General features: G+C 39.3%; 1 protein-coding gene across 1 annotated transcript in view; it reads left to right on the forward strand.

Moving 5' to 3' along the window:
- The window catches only part of LOC139714853 (zinc finger protein 704-like), a 55,933-nt gene extending 40,483 nt beyond the window's left edge, over positions 1–15,450 (forward strand). The window contains 4 exon segments of the mRNA XM_071626503.1: positions 6,278–6,638; positions 8,737–8,795; positions 8,797–8,836; positions 9,811–15,450. Coding sequence (XP_071482604.1) covers positions 6,278–6,638; positions 8,737–8,795; positions 8,797–8,836; positions 9,811–9,996 — 646 coding nt within the window. The 3' untranslated portion in view covers positions 9,997–15,450.
- Positions 15,451–15,904: the final 454 nt, after the last annotated feature.

The raw sequence follows: 15,904 nt of genomic DNA on the forward strand, positions 1-15,904 counted from the left end.
ACCTCAGTTTGTAGGCCTACTCGTTTCTGTGACAGTGATCTTTCTTTTCCCTTTTGTGTTAGTTGATATTTCTTCAGAGGGCTCCTCATGTATCTAATGTACACCCTGATTCTCATGAATGTAATTCCAGAAATATATTTCTCCCCCTCTCTCTCTCAACAACTATCTAGCTATCTGCCTCATGTACTGTTTCTTTCCCTGTCGATTTCCTGTTGTATCGCATCTTTTTTTTTAGGCCTTCTCTTCTTCGTGGCCCCTCCTCCTGCTGTGCTCTCCTCCCAAAAGGAAACTCTGTATTAGCCTATATAGTGTCAATGAACTTACGCTGCTAGCCTGCATTAACACAGGCATAATTTGTCCCAGGTCTGTGGCAAGCACAGTTATCAGCATACCTAATCATTTGCCTTCTACCCACTGGCTTGCATTAGAGTAGTCTTGATGTCTTGATGTCTCAGACCCAGTTTTGATTTTGGAAGCAAAGAATGATTATAGGCTTACTACATTAAAACCAGAAGTTTTTGCATGTATTTTAATTTCACAAAATTTTGTGAGAGCCAAGATTTCGCTAAAGTAAAAGTAAAATGAAAGTTCTTGTCTTCATTATGCATTGAATGACTGTGACAATTCGCAAAAAATTCATGCTGCGAAAAAAGGCCATCGGCTCTAATTTGCGAAAACTTCATGCCACAAATATTTCTTGCTTCAAAGTGAAGGGCATTGCAGAAGCATTTTTAGTGATAATCTGTATTAAGTCACAGTGTAGATGTACAAAAATGTGTAAATTATTTCAAAGGGAAGTTAATAAGTGGGTTTGGTTTAGGGTGTAATATTTCCCTGATGTCTTCACTGCAAACATACGTACATTGCCAGAGCATCCATCTTCATTATGCATTGAGCTCTAAAAGTCTCATTGCCTATGTATGGAATAGTGCAGGTAAACTGTTTTATGAGTAAGATATCACCACAGCCAAGTTGGAAATGAAAACATATATTCAGTGATGATTTCTTAGACGGCCCATTCTTACCTATGACAACTAAGCTAAGTACAATACCAACAGTCTGACCTGTTAGCTGGAAACTTCAAATGCACCAAGTGACGTCTCATGTTCACCAGGAGTTTGTTGTACTACAGTTATCTAGGTAGATCAGATGAGAGTTTTCTGTGAGGAGGATTACCAGTATGAATACATAGACAAACTGCACTATGGTGTGTGATTTTTCTAGCTGTTTTTGAGGTGCCACTCGATGGCACTCAGAAACTTTCATAGTAGTGGATAAGCTGGCACGTTTCCCAAAATCATTTATTTTCCACTGTCAGTTTAAATAGCCCTCAGCAGCCATGCAAAGGTCACCATGAAAATGATTCTACATCACGAGTATAATTTATTTTACTCTATGGAAATAATGCCTGAATGAAAGCTGTGTATATACCTGAAGTATTAAAGTTCATTTAATTTATAGATGCAAGGCAGTATTGCAACACCTGTTGATAGTCATCAATGTAGGGCCCTAATAATTGTTAATTTATTATCATAGCATGTTTCTCATATCTTCCATTTTTCTATGGGGCTAGGTCTCCTGGTAATGAAAAGAATCATTGAGAATTAGAGTCAGCACCTAATGCTGAGAGTAGTTTTGCTACAAAGAGATGAGAGATCTAACTGAGCTGAAACAAAATAACAGGAGGATTAGTTTTGAGACAGGCCAGCTGGTAATCCAAGGAAATGTGTAAACATGATTAGCAGCAAATGGAGCTGGCATTATGATATTGCATAGACCTTGAATATCAATTCACCTGAGGCTTTAGTGGTCACAATCTAGGGCTATTAGAGTCATTCCTGGCTCCACAGCAGTGCTTTGCAATTACGTCATACATACAACACACACAATCACCATCACATGTTTTTGCCTCACAATACAGTGATTAGTTCAGGGCGTCTTTTTGCAGGCGCAATGTACATAATAATTAGCAACTTCTACATTTTGATTAGCTTGAGTACTTGCTCATTATTGAGGATATCATCCCAAATGCCTTAGAATTGGGAAGCATAGCATGTTGTGTGCAAGGAAAATCTCCTTCCAAAATTCTGTCAGCTTTGCAAAATACACCTGCTGTTGTTACACAGTGTGCATTTCTTGTATTTCATAGTTGACGTAATTTTAGCTGCATGCTTTCAGATTACAACACTTTGCAATAAAGAGGCATTAAAGATTATTATTGATGAGAAAATGCAAATAGAATGTTGACAAAAGATTTGCACTGCCCCCAGTATGAAAATTTGTGTCTTCACCACCGCAGAAACAAGTGCTGCAAGCAGTGTTATGCTTCCTCTGCATGTTCATTCTCATGTCGTTGAGGAGGACGAAAAACTTCTTTTATTTAAAAAAAAGGACTGTAAAGGAGTACATGCTTTGTCATTCTGATAGGAGCATTACCCGCACAACTTCCTCTAAAAATTATACTGTAAAGCATGAAATTTTTCATGGCATGAATTTTCTGGAATTGGAGCCAGTGGCCTTATTTGCGGCATGAAATTTTTGTAAAATACCACCGGCATTCATTGTGTATAGTGCAGACAAAAACTTGTTACCATCACTGGACTGCTTGACAATAGCTTGTGTACAATGACCAAAAACAAGGTATAATGATATGGAAATTCATCATTTTTTTTTCATGTCTTTCTGTGTAAAATTTCCATATAAAAAGTGACCCCTTTTAACTTAAGGTAACATTTTTTTTCAAAATTTCAGAATGTTTTATATCACATGAAAAAGAAGGAATACCAGGTCTCTTGCTTGTAGGTCAGTATGAAGAATGAAGATAAACCTCTATTCTCATCTCCCGTAATTAGTATACGTAATATAAAAAAAAGGAGAGAGATATAAAGAAATACAAAAACAAAGATGCATTATATTTGTTGGATGGAACTTTCCCACAGTAGCAGCTTGCCCTGAAGAAGCAGTGGCCATTCTAGCCCAGTGTGATGTTGAGATGAGCTCTGGTGGAATTATTGTCAGCCATGTCTGTTTTGATGTCAGACATCTCTGTTTGCTGTTCCATCGATGCACACGGTAATGAATTTGAAGGCCATTGACCAGAGAGATTGGAAAATTCATCAGGCAATATTGGTTGTGGTTCAAGGATGGAAGGATGGATGGTCTTTTTACTATGGAGACTCTATTGGATGGAATGTCCGCTTGGTAGTTGGCTGACCCGAGGAGTAATGGATGAAAATCATAACTGAGAGTGGATTTCTCATCATATTGACAGGGAGCATATCTCACATGGCGGTGTCGTTTTGAAGGTTCGCCAAGAAACATTGTCCACTACTCTCCATATGATCCCAGAGTGCATTGTCGCTTGCTTCATATTTCTGTATTGTATCCACTGCAACTATGCAAGGGGCAGAGGAATCAAAATTTTCCAAAAGCAAACTAAGATGTTAAAACTGCTGGTACAACCATACATGATTCAGGTAAATCTAGCACTTGTCTAAGCCATCATATCTAGGGGATTCTGTCCTTTCGCTATTTAAGGTTTTTTGACATTTTATGATGATGAATTAGGGTTGTTTTGTGCATTGCGTATTTGATAATGCTTTCAGGGAAAAAGACAAGATCTCTCTAACATGTTAATAGGGTCAGCGCAGATGAAGTTACCGCTCTACTGTTTCTCTATAAATATCCCAGCAGTGAGAAGATGTATTTGCTGGAATTGTAGGTAGTTAGTCTTTGTGTCAGGAGTCCAATACTTCTTACAGTAGCTAGTGTCGTACATTACGATGCGTAGGGGTATAGTCATGTAAAAGAGCTCTATTCCAAGTGAGTACTGTTTGTGAAACTGAATTGCAAAGCTTTTAATGATAGTGTATCTGTCATTCTTGCCGGGTGGAGATTAATTGGATGGAGAAAAATTACAATTACATGCCCTCGGATTACTGTCCAGTCCTTCCTGAAAGCAGCCGCTTATCAAATGTGATGAGGAATATGAGCAAGAAGAATGGGTCTGTGAGGTGTAGACCATCTTTGTGGGGATTTGTTGTCCTGGGGCTGGAGTAGTGGTGAATTGCATTCCCTGGTTGTGTTTACAAGCCAGGCCGTTGAACTCACTCCTGGGCTCTCTTTACACTGCCTGACTGTTGTTGTTTTGGTTGTAGTTGCTCTGTTTAGCAAGACTGAAAGATCCAGGGGAAGTGGCCATATGTTAGAGTTGTGAGGGCCAATTTGGACTGCATGTGTTTCTGCTTACTTCAATTACACTGTTGGGTTTAACTGGTAAACTTTGTTCGTTAAAGTGCTTGTCGGAGCATGGAATGTATCCGCCATATTGACCTATGCTTCGGTTTCTCTCTTCAGTCGCTCATATTCCTCTGTCAATAGCATAGCATTTCTTGTCGTAACAGGGCTGTTTATTCTCTCTGTAAAAGAACATTTCTTAACTTCTCATCAAGGTAGGGTAATCTGAACGATGATAATTTGTAAAAATGTGAACTTCACAGTGTCCTGTATTATGTTTAATTTTGATGTATCACATAGATGGGGTTTGGTATTAATGAAGATTGATTCTGTTGGGTTCTTTCATATATCCTAGATGTTGCTAAACAAAGAATTTAAGTAAAGAAAACATTGAAATATGCAAACTGACAGTATTTTCTCTTTTAGCTTCATATGATGCTGCTTTATCTAATTTGAGCTATGGGTTTTTGTTCCCTTCATGAGAAAGGCAGAGGATTGTAAATCTTTGTAGTCTCAAGCAATCCAAACGGGCTTGGGTCATACTGCTGTGATTTCATCTGCTTGATATTCAAGTACCGGTATTATGGACAGGTTGAATCAGATGGCATCACAACTGCATGCTAAATAGACATAACAGTTGTGAAAACAGTGGATTTGGGTGAACTTCAAGCAGTTTGTTTTCATCACAACCTGCAACACTCCTGTCCTCTTTGTCAGACTTCATGTTAACCCGTTGAGGTCGAGTCCTGAGTATACGTGTAATACTAGGCAGGGGTCTATGGGAAATATGTATTGTAGCAAAATTAGCCCATCCTCAACAGGTTAATGTTTTCTCACACCATGAAGTGAATGTTGCCTCCAATTAGGGAATGTTTAAAGGCATGCCTCCCCTCTCCCCACCCCACCCCCCCCCCCCCCCACATCAGCCTATAGGCCAATGCAGTGCCTCAACCCTCAGCCGGCTACAGAACAAATATGGCCTTGACCCAGGCTAATTATCAGCTCTCTTTTATCATTCATCTCATCAAAGGGATTTTTCTCCCTAGTCTCCTTTTATCTCTGCCTCTGGGTCAGAGAACCGCATTCAGGATTTATCTCTGCTTCACTCACTGGTGTGTAACACCGCAGGACTCCCTCTACATAATGAGAGGTCAATTTACATACTACGTGCACAATGCCGCTCTTCAGAGTTGAAGAGTGTGGGAGGTGATTATACTGTGTAATTACTTGTTCTTATGTGAGAGTGTTATGGAACCATCTGCCAGATGAAAGCCTGATTATGATAGCTTTCAATTCAAGATAGAGAGACAAAAAAGATGTAATCACTCTGCCTAGCGATGCTGAGGTTTCCGAAAAGATTACAGTCTCTGTGATCTCATCAGCTCGGCAGGATGCCAAGGCAACGGATTTCAGCATTCGGTTCAAATAATTTAACCTGTTGCATTGACTCTTTGTCGTGAGGGTCATGACATGAAGATGAAATTAAAATTACAACACACAGCTGCAAGGATATTAACATGATTAAAATATTTTTCATGCCCTCTGAGCACTGAGACAGTGGCAAAGGATATTACAAATACTCGATAATTAATATTATTATCATTATTGATGTTGTGGAACCCGGCCATTTTTATCAAAGATGTGTGGTGTTATCACATGATTAGGATTTTCCAAGGAGCTGCTGCGTCATATGTGGTGCTGAAGTCATGGTACATGCAGGTTCCATCAGCCTGTCAGCATTTCACAGCATACTACTTACTTGGAAAAAAAAAACAGTGGAGACTGAAATACATATATCTCTTTATTCAGGACTATGGAAGGTGTTACTTCGTCAGTCATTCTTTCTTTATCTGATATTTGGGGGTCCCATAAAACTCAGCTTTTTTTTATGCTCTTCTAGGATGGGTTTTGATATACTACATTATGCTGAAAGGTCATTTTGGTGAAAGATTATTGTGATTTGCCAGATACCATTTTATGACTGTGATGTGAGCCATAAAGTTGATGATTTCTCCTCTCTTTTGTCTTGATGTCACTCCAGGAAGAAAGAGGGAGAGGAGTACAGTGATCATGAGGAAGAATTCTATTACACCGAAATCGACACGACTGTAGAGTCCGTCTCAGACACTCTGGCCAACATGTTCACGTCATCTCCACCCCCAACGTACTTCAACTTTGACCACAGTCGCCTGCCCCACCCCCATCCTGATGGCTTGGCAGGAGAGAGACACATGGAGGTTGAACCACCAACCTCCTCATCGTTACCCGTCTCGACGACGACATCACACAAGAGTCGGGCGAGGGGTAGGAATCTGTCTGGATCCAGCGACACCAGCAGTGTCACGTCTGGCGTGGAGTCTCCGCTCACTGTCGGCTCTGTGCCAAACCAGGCAATCACCATGGTAACTATCTGAAAATATCTGAACCTCCGCCCCCTCACGCTGTTGTTTGGCAGATATCAGGGGTCAGAGGGGGATATCAGATTAACCGCATCTCTTCAAGAAATGTGAGACTAAAAATAAGATGTCACATCTACATCTCGTATCACATGAGGCTGTTGATGCAACTGGCTGTGTTTAATAGCAACAGGAAAAAATGTTCAGAATATGAACCTCCTATTGAGACAAAGCATAACTGAAGTACTGTAGTTCCAGCCCAGGCAACATAAATCAAAACATAGTATGGAGCTGCATTTAGACATAACATGCAAAGGTCATTATTTCTTTTTTGTTTTCTTGTAAGGTTTGCCAAGGAGATAAGGAGACCAATACAGTATCTTGCTTTGCCTTTTTATTTATCTGTAATAGAGATGTGCTGTATTTACCTGAATAAAGTATTACCATGGAGAAAAACATGGTGGTGTAGTTTTCACTTCCTGTGTAGAGCTATACAGCTTCTTGGGGGTTAATTGATTGGTTTAATGGCTGTCTACATTACGTGAAAATTCCGGTAATCATGTCCTGTAATGACTCTATTGTAATGCATAAACACAAACATTTATACCACTCTTGGTAAGTTCTGAGGAGAACATAAACTTGAAGTAAAATAACTATAACTAACAGGTGAAGGACCTGGACCATAGCTTGGACTTATAAGCTGAAGGTAATCTGCAGGTCTTGGCTGATGGCAAGCTAAAGGGTACAAGTGTCCTACTTTTTGAGAAAAGTTCAAATACAATCTGTGACTAACACACAGTAGGGTGACTAATCAAAGTCAGTCCCCCAATAGAACACACTAGTGCTACATGTCAAAACAAGTGTGTGTGCTTATTGCATCTACAATTACTTCTCATTTGCCAATTTATGTAAGGGATGTAGAATAGTCATCTTTTTGAAGTTTTCTGGGCTTTTGTTTTTTTTTCTGGGAATATGCTTGACTGGATAGAGTTTGGGCTTATTACATGCCAAAGAAGTTTCTGTCTCAGACTAACATTGTAGGCTGCCAAGTAGGTTGCTCCTTGCTTCCTGCTGGATAGTTTGTCACGGAAGCAGAGGCATACTGTATCCCAGAGTCTTTGAGCCTGTTTTGTTATGTGAGCCAAGTTTTTGTCTAGCCTCCACACCCTAGACCCCATTCTGTACAAGTGGTTGTGGCAAATCCATTCTTACAGTGTGTAGCTTGCATTGTTTGTGACTGGAATGAGCAAGACTATGATATTTTGATAGGCATGCAAGAAGAAAAAAGAATATTATAGTGAAGCATGTTTATGTAAAATTAGAAATTAGCAACAAGTGTTTTGAAGCCCACAGCTGTACCCCTCTTCAACAAAGCTTGGTGTTGAAAACTTTGTTTAGTCTTACATCGTAGCCTGTCATAGCTTGGCAATTGATGGCAAGCTATAAAAGTCAACAGTGACATATGTTCAAACATTCTAGAGTGCAGCTTCTTGCAAGAGAAAGATCAGAGTAAAAAACAAAAGATCAAAGTTATGAGTTCACCCAGATTTGTACTCTAAATGCAAACATAGCTATGGAAAGTTTGACAGGTTCAAGAGTAGAAGCGGTGGTGGTATTACAGTAACAGTTTTCCTCTCTGACAGTTGTAATAGTGACTTGGCCACAGACCTTTCACAGATTCCAACAGAACCTGTGTAAGGAGACAAGTTATCTCCAAATCTTAGGTTTTCTTTCTTCAGTTGAACACAATCATAGCATAGGTGTAGGTTGCTACAAGTAAAAAGGCTGTGGTAGGAAATCTGATACCTTGCATGTGGTGATTTACAAATGTATTAATCTTCGTAATTCTTTTCATCTCTTCTTGTCTCCCATTTGCTATCTGATCTATCTCATACTCCCCACCATCACATATTTCAATTCTTTCCCGGTATATCTACCTGTCTATCAATATATCTCTATCTATCTATCTATCTATCTATCTATCTATCTATCTATCTATCTATCTATCTATGTATCTATCTATCTATCTATCTATCTGTCTGTCTGTCTGTCTGTCTGTCTGTCTGTCTGTCTCTTCATCCATCCATCCTTCTGTCTATCCTAGATGGCGTCTCCAGTGACCATCCCAAGCAGCAGCCAGTACTCCTGGTCTCACGTGTCACCTCTCTTTCAGCTTTCCGTCTACCTCAACACACACATCCCAGGTGAGTCTGTACTACCATGAGCTTCTATCAGTGTCATCTCTACACCTAGATTCACTCCTGTTCTGTTAACCTGTTGACAACAGTTCTGAGTACAGTGCACTCCCGCTATCACAAACATGGTTATGACGAAATTCCGGTTACAATGAAGTAAAAATTCAGGTCACAACGTTACCCACACTATGTATTTTTATTGTTTATTTGTTCAGTAATAACGAAATTTTGATATGACGAAAGAAACTGCCTGTCCTGAGGACTTCGTTGTAACAGGAGTCCACTGTATAACAGGGCAGGTGTCCATGGGAAACTGTGTTGTAGCAAATTCAGCTTGTCCTGAATGGGTGAGACCTTTTGCTCTCGTAAAGAGAACATTTTTAAGCTCGTCACTCAGGGGTATATAGCAGTTATTGTTATTGCCCTGTGGTGTACTACATAGCACCCCATGCCTAGTAGTACTCCAGTGATTGCCCCTGGTTTTCAGAGGTTGTACAGAAGAGATACCGGTAGCTGTGTCTGACTTTGCTTGAACTATGGACTTTTAGTCATGGGCTCTGTGATTCTAACAGAGCACCAGCTGAGCCTTTGCAAGTGCAAGAGTGACTCTGCCCCTCTGTACATTGTTCTAGTAAAGTTTGTGGATGCCTTAGGTCTATTAAAGTCATAACAGAAGTTTTGTTTAGACACATGTCAGTGTAAGCAAACTAACTCCCCCAAAGGAGGAGAGGAAAGTGGAAGGTCATTTTTAGGACTGATCCTTTCAAAGATAACTTGGTGAGCAAATCTTGAATGTCATGGGAATTAAGTAACCTTCGTATTTGCCATTGGTTAAAGGTTTCAAGCAAATAACCCACTTTCAAGCACAACAGTGGTATGATTTTGCATTGATGGGGGAAAAGTAATTTTGATGAGAGATCTTTTCTATGAATAACAGCTCAATTTTCTTCTCCTTTTTTGTTGTCTGTATTCCACCATTGTAGGCATCACATAACGGAATTCGCCAGAAGACCAGCACAGCACACCACAAATCGGTTCACCACAGTGCTGCCGGGCAACCCAAGATCCGCTCTGAAGGCAAGAAGTGCAGAAAGGTGTACGGAATGGACAACAAAGACATGTGGTGCACTCAGTGTAGGTGGAAAAAGGCGTGTGTGAGGTTCACGTAAAGTACTCGCCGCTCAAATACACAGAATGGATGCACAGCCTTCAGCAGATGATAGTTTGTTTTCTCACATCAGATCTGTGTGTGTGTCTCATACACTGTTGGTCACTCTTGTTCTTGCTCACTGACTGGTTTTCTTGCTTCCACATGAAGTGTAAATAAGAAAAATATAAATAAATATATATATATAAATACATATATATATATATATGTTGAACCTTGCATCATGTTATACAAATATCATGTTATGAAGCAGAACACTGACTTACTTGCAACATGGAAGTTTTTTTGTAAGGTTTCAGTTGAGATCAAGAAAGCTTTAGATACTTTAATTGTCAAGCACTGCTAGAATGATGCTTTGTTGCATATCGGTGGAAAATGAAGGATATTGATATATGTCTGTACTAAAGCTCAAATTTCTGGACCTTTATGCTGGCCAGTTTGTATAGTGTGTAACGTAAGCTGCGTAAGAGCATATAGAATTCACAAGGTAACAACTACTGTACAAGCAAATCCTTAGTGAGGTCTGTTGTGTGAGACACGTTATATCATCTTGTCATTCTTTCTTTCATTTTGGTTCATTCTCTGTGTAGAAAGAACTCAATATTATCAATCAATGCAACATAAAAGCAATGCATTTCAGCTTGGTGAAACAACTTAATTTTTTTTTTTCTTTTTTTAAAGACAGTGCATGTGTATAGGTAGTACTATTTTTATTGTGTAAAATTACTCAAATAGGTTGAACATGTAATTGTACAGCTGGATTAAAGGTTATACTCCTCTTTTATTTGTTATGCTGGAGAAGTGAAATTTGTTTGAGTCCTGGCTCACTTTTGCAAATACTTCATGCAAATCTTGGTGAAATCCTGCTTTTTCAAGCATATCTGCAGAAAATATGTTATGCTTTGCATTTTGTCACAAGCAATTCAAGGATTACACATGCTTTACTACTCATCTACATGCTGACATTGCACGATTGGATATAGTAGACAACAAGTTCCATAGAAAATGAAAAGCTGTAATTTCTTGGGTTTTTTATTCAGAAGTCTTCTGTTCTAATTTTGGTTTCTTATCCTTCATGTATGATCATGTACTTTCTAAAGAGTATTGAGTTTCAAGTGTTCTTGTTTTATTTGTTGAACTTTCTTGATAGAAAAAAAAGAAACAGGATATAATGTAAACTCTATTTTGATGTGTAGCATGTACTATTTCCACTTTTTTTTCTCTTTTTTCTTTCCAATTTTTCAGAACTTTGCTACCACACATAATATGATGGATTTTAGCAATTATAGCTAGTGCCTTAAACTTAGCCACTTATCACCAGTCTCTTGTGGTTCCATCTGTAGAAAAATGAAGCTGGAGAGTCAATGTGTCATGTGGCACAGAAATGGTCAAGTGAGAGAGAAACACTGCCCAGTAGAGAATGCCGGGTCAGCTCAACATGGCTGGTGGACATGAAGGGACAGGTGTATTGGATACAGAGAGAGTGCACAGTAGACTGTGACTCTATAAGAGGAATTCAAACAAAGATGGCTACTCGTAGACTATACGAATCACATGGTTTCTGATGTGTGGGAGTGGTCAGAGTACAAACATTGTGAGAAGAGGGGAAAAATGAACTTTTTTGTCTTTGAAAATTACACTAAATATCACTATCATCGTTGGCCGATTGTATCTCTGTATGATTGGTAATAATATGTGAAGCAGAGACCACATGGGTTGACATATGATGTACCATGTGCTGGCTGTCAGGGATGTGTGTTAATGCTTGACTGTACTAGGTATTTCTTTCTGGACTTCTGATTTCTAGTTTGAATGTTTTACTTTGTATTGCATACAACCATTTTTTGGGGGCGCACAGAAGATTAAAAAAAAACACTCAGGAATTTTTTGAATCATTTTCAGTGAACTCAGAATGCAAAGCAGAGACATGTTTTATACCGGCATTGTAAAAACAAATCAGAAAGAAAACCCATTTCATTGGAAAACAAAAATGGCTTTCATAATGTTAGAAGACATGTACATAGTATACATGTTGTACAAAGAAGTGGAGGTTGGAATGCAGAGATGTAACGCATTCCTCAGGAAACATTCAGCTGGTTGAGGTGTAAAGGTTACTGTGCAGGGTGAGAGAAGACGAGTTTCATTGTGATATATCAGCAAGACTGGTACCATATCTCTCTCTCTCACCCACAGCTGTAATGGATGAAGAGTGGTTTGCACCTTATGCAAGCGATGGACATCATCGAGGGTCGAAAGTGTGGTCAGGAGTATGGGAGTTGGTGAATCTTTTGTTATACATACTGCCTGTAGATAGCCTCTTTAAGCATGATATCTCTGAGATGATTACATATTTTGTGGAAGTTTCTCAAGTCGGTGGTTAGAATGTTGATTCTTCAGTGGGTAATATATGGTGTTAATTTTTGGCATACTTGATGTGAGAAGTGTGTGTGACAGGCTGTTACGAGGGAAAGAGGTATGGGTGGCTGAAACTCTACGCACAAAGGATGTCACACCTGTATTAAACTGCTGCTGGCCTCACATTAGGGTCATGTGCCCTTTTGACAGTAGAGGTGTTTGATATTGAATGAAGTGTGCCACAGTGAAGCTGTCAAAGCTTCTGTGCTGGATCACTCAAACTTGTTCTGGAAGCGAGAAAAGAGATGGCCAGCATGCTAGAAATGAGGTGCGCACAGGGGGAAGGTGCATTTTTCAGGGGGAAGGAACATTTTCCAATTGCTGTCGGGTTCATTTGAATTGCAATGTCTGCAATTATATTACACTGCAATAACTGCAGTTATCACAGTAACCACTAGAGTGCTTTCTAGCTGTTTCCATGGTAACTGCAATCATTGTAGCTTATAGGGTTGTTAACCTCTGTATCATATGGGCCCCTGATGTTTGTTGTTCCCTAAGGAACATGTTTAGCAATACTCAGAACAGGGGGATCTATTAAAATACTCTCTGACTGGATAATAAGTTTCTGATCCTGTGAGTCAGTCCAGATTGTATGGTTGTCTTTGAGAAAACACAAGGGATCTGTCCAAAAAGCAGTGCAGAAGGCTGTAACTTGACCTCATTTTGTAGGAAGACCACCTTGCCAATAGCTGCTTGAAACTGTGTGGCAGTGCAGTATCCATCCTTTGTGTGGGGGAGATTTTGGAAAGATTCTTGAGGTGACTTAAAAAGCAGGTAACAGAATGGGTGTGAAACTGCAGTGGAAATGAAACACAGGGAGTGAAGCCTTGAAAGGTGGCTGGCTGAAATGAAACCAACTCAGAATCTTGAGAATATTGTTTCTTTTTCCGTTTTGCAACATTTTGACTTCAGAACACATATCAGTTTCAAGCCGCTGAAAATGTTTTTCTGCAGGTTCATGTTGATAAATGTATACACCTTTGCAGTTGAGTCTTGCTTGTACATAGTGATTTTCCCCAGCTCATGAAGTATCTAAGTTGTGCATATTGTGCCAACACGCATTCCAAACAAACCTAATAGTTTTAATCTCCAATCATCGCCAAACATGTCCAGTTGATGGTTGAATGGAAGATACCCAAAGCAACATACATTATATAGAGCAGCTGTGTAGATGTAATGGAGAAGAAGGCTTTTGTTCGTTGCCAACCTTACCACTGGCAGGTTGACAAGGTACTTATTTGAACCAGATTAAGGCATACACACAAATGAGAAATGAAATTATAAACCTGACACTGTAATCATTGTATCATTGTGTTGCAGTCTAGCTCAAGCAGCTCATTCTCATTCTGTATCTCAGCTCTCATTTAAACCCATGTAATATCCATGGAGAACAAGAACAACAAAAATGAATAAGATTGAGGCTGAGAAATGTGTCAGTCAGAGGCAGAGATCCTGGGTTCCTGTTCATTTTACCTTCTGCACCCCTTTCTCTCTCTCTTCACTTTGTGTAATCAAAAGTTGAAGGTCATTGTTAGTGCGTAATTACTCAAGCATTTCTTAGTTTTGCACCAGCTGTGTTTACAAACACACTGGAGTGAGTCCTACTTTCTCTGCTCACTGAAAAAGGGGGTAGAACTCTTTGCGGTTTTTGAGGTTGATGAAGCCATGATGATCTCAGCCTCTGTCATCTGTAACCAATATTCCTCTCAATTCTTCTGGTCTCAAACTCCCAAGGCCAGCTTGAACAAAGGAAGGACCCCTCCAATACAAACAGATAGGTGAGAACTGCTGCCTTCTAAGAAACGGGCAATCCAGGATGTGCCTAATTTCATGAGTTCTTAATTGATTTCAGTCGACTCTGAAATCTTGGTTAGTGTTTTCCTCTACTCCCTCGTTTCCCACGTAGTGACGCATGTTGGCTTGCGCCCAACCTGCTCATGAAATCTGATTTCCTCTGCGAATAGGGCAAACCTCTTCTCGTGAAAGAAACATCACATGCATATGAGCTCTATACAGCCACACGCACACAGAAGTAAAAAGAAACAAAACAGAAACAGAAAAAAGCCGAGGTGCTTGTTTTCAAATTGTCATCATCGTTGTTATGCCGGCAAATGTCAGGGAGTTGGCATGTGTTCAACTTCAGATGTGAGGGAAACTGTTCAGCTGATGTAGTGTCCAGCAGGCATATTAACTTGTTGAGGATGAGCTCATGTTGCTATAACACACATTTCCTATAGACACTCGCCCAAGTATACTTTGGGACTACCAGTAGTCTTCAACAGGTTTAAAGAGTGATATAAGTATCACATCTCTGTTCAACTAGGGATTGTTTTGGTTGTTTCTTAGATACCATTAAACTCACAATTATGTCAATCATGCTGAAAAAAATTGTCAGATTGAGAAATTCTGTGTGTAGGTTTGAGACTGTTTGATATGTTCATCCTCGATTCTTTGTGGGCATCTCTCCTTCATAAATGTGCTGGACATTTTTAGTCACGAGTACAAAACTATTATTCACAGAGACCATGCAAGCCTCTGTCTTTGTTTGTATTGTAAATACATAATGAAATTGACTTTTCATGCATTTTGATGACAATACTGCTCTTCTTTAATGGTGCAATTACTTCCCAAGTGAAACTTTTGTATTGCTTAAAAAAGCAAGGTGTAACTTTTCTCTGTGGATTTGTTTTCCAGACACAAGTTACCAGGGTTTTTGTTTTCATCTCTACTGCTTCTTCACTGCATTATTTTTATTGCATTTTTTTAAAAGTTGCTTCAGCGTCCCCTTCAAATCAGTGTTCAATGTTAACGAGGTATCTAACCTGATGGTTTTGATATGAACAGACGATATATCATTTGTGTAGTATGAATTAGCCGGATATTTCCATAGCACACTGTGTTTACACCTAGGCTGTTTAACTCACAGCAGGGAGGTATATATGAACCCTTTGTTTAGAGTGCCTTGGTGTTTTAATTTGTTTAGAGTAACTTGGTGTTTTAACACATGAAGCTCCCATGTTGATGAATGTATTGATTTGCGTCCCCCCCCCCCCCCCTATGTTTGCCCAGGGGCTTTCCCTTTCCCTATGTCTGAGCTGTATGCTACAAATGGTTAATATCCTGTCTTCAAGAAACAATTCTTTTTATTACATTCATCTCTTTTTTCATTTACTGTAGACTTAGTCATATGCAGATACATTTCAGTTTTGAAAACAAAAGAACATTCCAACATGTCTGCCAGCTGGCTTTTAAAAGAGCATTTTTAATCCCATTTATATGGCCTTTTTTGAGAGCAATTTTTCCAAATTAAGTAACTCTTGGGTTTTTTATTTTTTTTTCTTTCGAAGCGTGTGAGTAGAATTGATTGCCACTACTATAAATGTATTCACAGCTGCATGTTTATGCACTCTGCTCAACAAAGTGTTAAGACTTTGCCCCAATGGAAAGCAAGCTCTTTTTCATTTTTGTCTTCAATTTGAATGTGTTTTAGTAGA

Source organism: Diadema antillarum, unplaced genomic scaffold (genome assembly GCF_040938485.1).
Source record: "Diadema antillarum isolate AM-2024a unplaced genomic scaffold, OU_Dant_1.0 scf00000045, whole genome shotgun sequence".
Classification (NCBI taxonomy): Eukaryota; Metazoa; Echinodermata; class Echinoidea; order Diadematoida; family Diadematidae; genus Diadema; species Diadema antillarum.